The sequence below is a fragment of the Polypterus senegalus genome, chromosome 10 (genome assembly GCF_016835505.1).
Source record: "Polypterus senegalus isolate Bchr_013 chromosome 10, ASM1683550v1, whole genome shotgun sequence".
Classification (NCBI taxonomy): domain Eukaryota; kingdom Metazoa; phylum Chordata; class Cladistia; order Polypteriformes; family Polypteridae; genus Polypterus; species Polypterus senegalus.
The window spans coordinates 29,435,338-29,443,878 of NC_053163.1; the positions used below are offsets into that span (position 1 = coordinate 29,435,338).

At 39.8% G+C, this 8,541-nt stretch overlaps 2 protein-coding genes across 2 annotated transcripts; both read right to left on the minus strand.

Annotated features, from left to right (window-relative positions):
- Nucleotides 1-2,755: 2,755 nt before the first annotated feature.
- Nucleotides 2,756-3,916, minus strand: LOC120536996 (heat shock protein beta-11-like). Its single transcript, XM_039765586.1, has one exon. The coding sequence runs from the start codon at nucleotides 3,788-3,790 to the stop codon at nucleotides 3,197-3,199; it is 594 nt and encodes a 197-aa protein (XP_039621520.1). The 5' UTR covers nucleotides 3,791-3,916; the 3' UTR covers nucleotides 2,756-3,196.
- A 3,132-nt stretch (nucleotides 3,917-7,048) lies between these two features.
- On the minus strand, nucleotides 7,049-8,541 carry LOC120536998 (heat shock protein beta-11-like). The gene has a single exon (XM_039765588.1). The coding sequence runs from the start codon at nucleotides 8,384-8,386 to the stop codon at nucleotides 7,775-7,777; it is 612 nt and encodes a 203-aa protein (XP_039621522.1). The 5' UTR covers nucleotides 8,387-8,541; the 3' UTR covers nucleotides 7,049-7,774.

The window sequence follows — 8,541 nt, forward strand, 5'->3', positions numbered from 1 at the left end:
GTGAGCCCACCATGACATGTACAATAATGAAAAACAGAAAAGCATAAATGTTTGGGGCCCCTGCAGACACACCCCGTATAACTGAAATTATGCGAGTTATAAACATGTTGAAAAAGGCCAAAAAAAAGTCTTTATAAACACAAGTGTTAAAGTGACTATTGAAGATGGCAACACTTCTAGTTATGCACAGGCCAGACAGGAAGAGGTGGGACAGATGCTGGAAGTGACATCAGAGGTGGTTGGGTTGTCAGTCATCCAGTCTGTTTAGGGGGGAAGAGAAAAGGTGCTAGCAAGGAATTACCACCACCTGAACGTTTAAGTTGTCCCTAAGGCACATGTGAGAGACTATATGTATATATGTATAAAAGATACATACGAAGATGCTAAAACAAAAAACAATTGACTTTCCTAAACATCATTTTAAACAATGAAATGCAGTAATATAAGCTCAACGGACAGAGAATTACTGACAGAAATCCTGTCTAACATGGACGCCACCAATTTGCAGATGTAGGCAATGTGATTTGGTTAGACTGGCTCATCTGGCATTTCAGTTGTTGCTCCAAATAGTCCCACTGATTTTCTATGGGATTAAAATGAGGGTTTTCTGAAAATGCTTCAGAATGTTCTTTGTGCCAGTCACACACAGTTCCACCCCTGGGCACACAACAATTTTCAAGTTGGAAGAGTGTTCTGTGTTCACTTTGAGTTGTTCCAATACTGCTTTTACACAAGCAGGGGGTCTTTAAGTAATTGACAAAGTTGGGACACCCATAGGAAATGTATGGCGTCACAATGCATGACACACAGCAACAGTCCCTTTCTGTGAGCATTGTCTTTTGACCGTACTTCTGGTGATTGATTAACAGTTAACTGTGATGTACACCACCGCTGGAAGATCTTACACTTATCTTTGTCATGGCTGAACACAATAAACTTTTTTGCCAATTATTCAAGTGTGTCATACCACCTATTTTTCATGGAGAGAACCAAACACACGTAGCACACCAGTATTCATCATCACCCTACGAACCCCGTAACACACAACACAGCTATTTGTAGGACGGTATTTATACTGGAGTACCCTCTGATGGTGTCTGAAGTATGTATCACTTTAAAAAATGTAAATAATGTTTTAGTCTGGTGACCTTAAATTCTGTTGCATGAAATCTATGATTGTTATCCACATCGAAAATAAGCATAGCCATAGCAATACTTGCAACTTTTCATTAAACTGAAGCTAATGAGATAATCACAATAAAGTTGATTTTTAATCAAGCATCAAAGGATTTGATTTGCATAATCATATACTGACGTTTTGTTAATAAAAATTAAAATCCTCAAGGAGGTACTGAAATCTGTTGCTTTGTCTACATGTCATTTTAAAAATGCTAATTTGCTTCTTTTCTACTATGTTTTAATGAACCATTCAAAAAATTACTTTGTGAAGTGTATAGTACAGTATTGATTTCTCTATTGCAGTGTGCAAAAAACATAATCACAAATTAGTAAGTCATTGTGATTTTGTGACATATGATTTTTATATTTTGCACATAGATTTAGGTTGCAATATGAAACAATAAATGACCTACCGAATAAGGTTCCTCTTGAAATGTTCGCATCCAAGGAGAAACTGCAAAACAAAAATACAGCTGTAGGATTGGAAAGCAACAGAATTTCTGATTATGATGAAAAAGTAGGGTTTACTAATATACAGAGTTGTATTACTTATTAGTCATATGTACTAAATATTTTTCATTTTGAGCAAGACAATAAAAAGAAGGTGATACTACATTATGTTGCCACTGTGAATTGTATTGTATTCTTGTTGGATGTCATCAGTTCTTTCAGCCTTTTGATATTTTATTTTTTGGAGCTATTCATCTCTACACAGTTAATATTATTGTACTAGGCTGACAACAATGCATAGCATGATAAAATATTTTTTTACCAAGCAATGGATTTAAAAGTAAAAACGTGACCAATAAAAAAAACAATTTAGAGTGATAATGTCAAAGGATGTAGTACTGCCACCTAATAAGATGCAGAGACCTGCTTGTAATCTGATTTTGTGATCTACAGGTCTTCAGGACTTTGAATATTCTCCGCATCTCTAGATCAGAGACTTGCAGGTTATGTTAAATTGAAATTCCCAATTGGTCTCCATGTTGATGTGTGTATGAGCTGGGTCTTCCAAAAACTACTGCCGTGTCTATAGGGTTTTGATTTATGTGTTACATTATGTTTAAAAATACATTGACATCTGAAACTAATCAATAGCCTTTGTATATACTGTATGCATAATTACTACTTTTAAACTTCAAACAATTTGTAAAATTCTTTACAAACAATAAATATGTTGATAGACACTAGCGCATTACACATCAACATTACTTTCCTATGAAACACAGAGTGAAGGTCAAACGTTGATGACAGAAACGACTGTTGACTCGCCATTCATTAGCAGCCTCTCACATGGTGTTCAAACCCACATGGAGAGACAAATCAAAGCCCTGTCTGGTTGAGTATTGGTCTTATTCCTGAATTCCTCAGAGGTAAGAATTTTCTTCTGCTGTTCATGTTAACACTGGGTTCTAATATTAAATTATACATTAGACTCACATTAGACAATACACTGTAAATTAGATTACATTTCTTCACTTGTCATTCCACTGTCTTTTCCCTTAAAAAAATAACAAATTAAGCACATCTGATGAATATCGTACACAAGATTCACCTTGACACTGACTTTTATTAATTAGTTTGAAACTTTACAGGCAATGAAGTGAGGAAATTAAGAAATTGATAACCGAAAACAATCTATTTTTAAAGATTGAGAGAATGGAGGACACATTTATTCTGAAACATGCAACCACAAAAAAAAAGTAAATCAACATTTTATTGCAATGCGCTTCTCAAACTATGTACATAACATCTATTTATCTATTTAACGTTCACTTTTGCTTTCATTTTCAACCCATCACATATCCAATACCATTTACGACGGTCAGAGGAAGACCTTTTTGATAGAAAACAGCTTTAGGAAAAACATATAAATGAAATGTAAAGTTTACTGCATAAGTAGCCAGCATTTTAAACAAACGCAATGACAGAAACCTTTCTGCATCATTTCATGAAATGTCCACTGGAAAAACTCGTCCATTCCAAGATTCAATAATTTCTCTTATCCCACTTCTCACTCCTCCTTCTCCTCCTCTCCATTCTTAAGGCGCCCCGAGACGTCACTTTTAATGGGCACCACTCTCTCGGGCACACTGGGCAGTGCCATCCTTGGGACTTCGATGCGCAGCTGTCCGTTGTTTAGCGAGCAGCTCAGCTCCTCAGGGTTCACGTCTTCTGGAAGCGCAAGCTCTCGTCTAAACTCCTGGTATCTGTAGCTGTAGAATCCCTCTTCTCTTTCCTCTTTTTTTTCCTTTTTTCCGCTCAACAGGACTTTCCTTCCCACCTGTTTAACTGTCAGCTCCTCGGGAGTGAAGTCTTCCACCTCCAGAGTTGCAGAGAAGTGCTGTCCGTCCTTCTCCACCTTGCACGAAGGTGCTCTACGTGCAGCCGATCTGGGAGCTGCCTCTGTATCAACGATCTCTCTCCGTAAGACATGCTGGAGCTGATTCATCAGGTCGCCACTTCTCCTCATGTTGTCCATCTGCCTCGCCATTTCGTTCTCCATCTGAGTACAGATGCTCTGCGATTGAGGCCACAGCGCACTGACGGGAACTCTGATAGTCAAGGGCGAGCTGAATGAAGGCTGAAAGAGAGAAGAGGTCCACATGTCGAATCGGCTGTACTGATATCTTCTTTACGGTTGTTGGAGAATCACAGCGTCTTGGGTTGTCAGTCTACCTAGGATTTGCTGCTGGACACTTATATATAGTCGCAGTGGCATCTTTCTTGACTGTTCTTGTACTTTCCACGCGCTTCTGGCGGCGTCTGTGTTACGTCAGAGAATGGGCGGTCCACTTCACTTACAAACTACCCGCCCTTCACTTCCCGAGCGCTGCAAAGACAAGAGCCAAGGACGGACTTGCGCGCTGTTCTTTCAGTAAATTGGTGAAATACTTTGGCAAAAATCTCATCAACGGTCTGTCTACGTGTACACTGTGAAATTAACAAATCGGAGTTGTAGAACACCAGACGTCAAATCTTTTAACCAGCAGCCTACAAACGTTGATAACATATGACTGGGCTGAACATGTCATGCTAAAGCGAAAGACGCCAATGAGCCTCTGTTAATATTCCGTGTGAAGAAGTATAGGAGCAAATACAGTAAGTCTCAAATTCATTGTCGTTCGTTGCTTTCAAAAGCTTTCGTGTGTGTGTGTGCGTGTGTTTGTGTGCGTTTCTGTGTGTGTGTGTTTCAGAATGCAGCCACCAGAAAGACATGTAGGTTTAACAACACTGAGACCGAGTGCGCATGGCGGGCTAAACGATGAAATAATATTGTCTTGCGTTTCTACTGTGTGAAATCTTTTTCTTTCCCTGTCGTATGTTTGTATAAAGACTGTAATTCAGTAAAATCGTTTAACGGGCAAAATAAAAACCCTGGAAATTGTGCACATTTAGGAAAATAGGTCCACTTTTAAATGCTCACCGGTTTATCTTGTTGTCCCTCCTCCAAAGACAGGGTCACTTCGAACTCATTCCCAGTAATACTTAGCAAGGAGCGGATTAACGAATAGGTTAACCTTGGCTACAGCATGGGATCTCCAACTTACTGTATAGGGTCCCAAGTTTGATTAAAGAAAAGAGCAAAATGTAACTGGATTAATGAGTTGCTGTTGGTACCGTATCTTATTTTACCTATAAATGCACTGTACTGGCCTTTAGGACTAACAGTACACGGCAGCCACACACTCCTTCCCTTGTACATCGCAATGGAGCCACAAGCTGTGAAGACAGAAAGAGGGGCGTACACCTGTCTGTCCAATCACGTGATCCTACAATCTGTTGACTATCCCATATGAGACCAGCACGGTTTTTCACAGCACAATATCACTGTCACTGCACTGGATCTATTGTATCCACACCCAGACAACAGGCTAAGCACCCCCTGATGGCCTGTGTTACCAGCACCTCTTCCAGAAGAAACCCATTTACATCCAAATAATGTTTGAGCCAAAAGTGTTTAGCTTCAGGTGGATAACACGTTCTAAAACTACTGACATACAACCTTTCAAAACATATGGATATTCATATCCTCTTTTCATCTCCCTTTCAGTCAGGAGGTCACCCATTCACAATCTCACTCACACACTCTCCCTACCTCAGCCATCATGTCATTTATGTATTGCAGCTAAATGCAGCTTGCTAGTTACACTAACAAAATTGATAAAGAGAGAGTTTGATATAATTAAATGGAACTGAATTAATCTTTGAAAAAAGATGATGGTTTACTTTCAACACTGAATTTAAAACAATTTAATAAAACAATGAAGTTTTGATATCAATCTTCAAAATTAATTGGCTAAATAGGACCAGACAAGGTTGATTCCCTAAAATGACATCCATGTGTATAGTTAAGAAATCACTTGAATATAGATGTGAACATAACATGCTGCATTAACAACTGTAAATACATGATTATAGACTTGTAAAATAACTACAGGTTCTGGATATTAACAGGACTCTTACTGCATGCAATCACATAGGCCAAGTTTAATTTTTCTTGATTTGTCAGTATAGGCATCCTAATGTACACTAAAGATTTCAGATTTCTCCTCAGATTAGAGAGCTTCTCTTAGCCCAAACAACCAACTACATAGGCAAATAAAGTTTTGCAGAATGAAATGGCTCTTTGTTAACAAATGGATTGACAAGAAAGAAACACAACCCTTTACAGAACTTTTAAGAGTGATCGTTGCACAGGACAAAGTCCTGCCACCTAATAACCTCTCCCGTTCTAGAGAAACAGTGCACTACAGAGACTCCTAGGACTCCAATGTGTGTAGGACAGGCATCGAGATCTGGAACAGCAGGAAATGGAGTGCCACTATGGAGTTGTAGATGGCTGAAGCAAGACTGAGGAACAAGGATGTGGTGGGTCAGTTGCAACGGGAAAGTCAGAATTGGCCGACTTTGCAATTCCTCAGTACAACAAGGTTTATGGCAATGAGTGGTGAATGCTTGTCCAGGGAGAGGTGAGAGTAGCAATGGATGAGGAAAGAACCAGCAGAATGGCAAGCATGATGCATCAGGGAGCTTGGATTAGATGGAAAAGTGCAACTGATGGAAGAATCACTTGGAAGGCCATCTGGCATGTAGAACCCCAGTGCATTACATTCCTGATCCAAGCTATAAATGACATCTTACCAAGCCCTGCAAACCTACAGCTGTGGGGCAAGACTGATACTCCTTCCTGTCGAATGTGGAAAGGGACACTAAAACACATCTTGAGCAGATGTCATAAGGCCCTGCGGAGGGTCGCTACCAATGATGTGATGACCAGGTGCTGAATGCAACGTACTGCTGACAGTGTCTCCTCAGCCATAATGATAAGCTGGATGCACTGTTCACCCCCAAACCCCCCTCCCCCCGGAAGAAAATATCATTCAGCAAGGCATATACCAATTAAACCAATTAATGGACTTTTGTATATATGCATAATTACTGCTTTTGAAACTCATAACATTTGCCTAGTTGTTTACAACCAACCAGATATGGTGTCAGACACTAGTGCATTCACCTTGGGTGTTACTTTACTACGAAACAATGAGTGATGTTCAGATGATGACCACAGAATCAAACTTTGACTCTCCATTCATCAGTAGCCTCTCACAAGGTGTTCACATATTCACCCACATGGAAAGACAATTGAAACCCCTGTGTGGTTGAATATTAGTTTTCTTCCTGAAGTCCTCAAACATGAGAGCCCTTTTCTGCTGTTCATTTTAACATTGTGTTCAAATGTTAAATTATAACCTCAACACACATTAGACAATATAAATTAACATTGGATTCTATCACTTCTCATTCCTATGTTTTTCAACTAAAAAAACACATCAAGCACATCTCATGTATGTGGTTCACAAATTTCAGTTTGGCTCTGACTTTTATTGATCAGGTAATGTGAAACTTTACAAACAATGAACTGATGAAATTCAGAAATATACAGCAGAACAGAATCAGTTTTTGAAGATTAAGAGGAGAATAGAGGACACAATTATTCTGAAAATTGCAACCATGAAAAAAGTAAATCAACTTTTTGTTAATTGCAATGAGCTTTTCAAACTATCTTCTGTACATAACGTCTTTATTTTATTTTTTTAACATAAACATTTTCCCCCTTATATATCCCAAACCATTTACAAAAGTCAAGATGCAAAACTTTTAATTGGAAACACAGCCTCGGAAAAAAAATAAAAAAAATAAATGCAAGGTTTACTGCACATGTATCCCGCACATGTATCCCGCACATGTATCCCATGTGATAAACTTGAAAAATGGATAACTGAAAACAATCTTTTAAGATTAACAGGAGAATGGAGAATGCAATTATTCTGAAAAATGTAATCACAAACAGCAAATCAACTTTTCTCTATTGCAATGTGCTTTACAAACTATCTACAAAACGAATTTATTTTTAAAGTACACTTAAGTTTTCATTTTCTCCCTCCTCACAAAGCCCATACCATTTACAAAGGTGAGAGGCAAAACTTCTAATAGGAAACACAGCCTCAGAAAAACAAAAATACAACTGAAATGCAATGGTAGACAATTTTCTACATCTTTTTACGAAACGTCCACTTGAAACATTTGCTCATTCCCTTTCCATTTCACACTCCTTCTTTTGCTCCTCTCCACTCTTAATGAACCCCTTTTTGTCACTTTTAATGGGCACCACTCTCTCGGGCACACTGGGCAGTGCCATCCTTGGTGCTTCGATGCGCAGCTGTCCGTTGTTTAGCGAGCAGCTCAGCTCCTCGGTGTTCACGTCTTCTGGCAGCTCGAGCTCTCGTCTAAACTCCTGGTACCTGTAGCTGTAGGATCCCTCCTCGCTTTCCTCTTTCTCTTCCTTCTTTCCGCTCAACAGGACTTCCCTTCCCACCTGTTTAACTGTCAGCTCCTCGGGAGTGAAGTCTTCCACCTCCAGAGTAGCAGAAAAGTGCTGTCCGTCCTTCTCCACCTTGCACGTCGGTGCTCTACGTGCAGCCGAGCTGGCAGCTGACTCTGCATCAAGGGTCTCTCTGCGTAAGACATGCTGGAGCTGATTCATGAGGTCAGCGCTTCTCCTCATGTTGTCCATCTGCCTCGCCATTTCATTCTCCATTTGAACACAAATGAGCTGCGACTGAGGCCACAGCGCACTGACGGGAACTCTCAATGCCATCGGTGTGCTAAACGAAGGCTGGAAGAGAGAAGACGACCACATGTCGAATCAGCAGCGCTTAGATCTTCACTTGGATTGTAAACGGACAGCACCGTCTTGTCCTGGTAGTCTGTTTAGGTGAGCGCTTTTGCACTTTTATACCCTCAGTCTCCTGTTTCTCGAGTATTCCTGTCATTTCTACGCCCTTCTACAGCCTC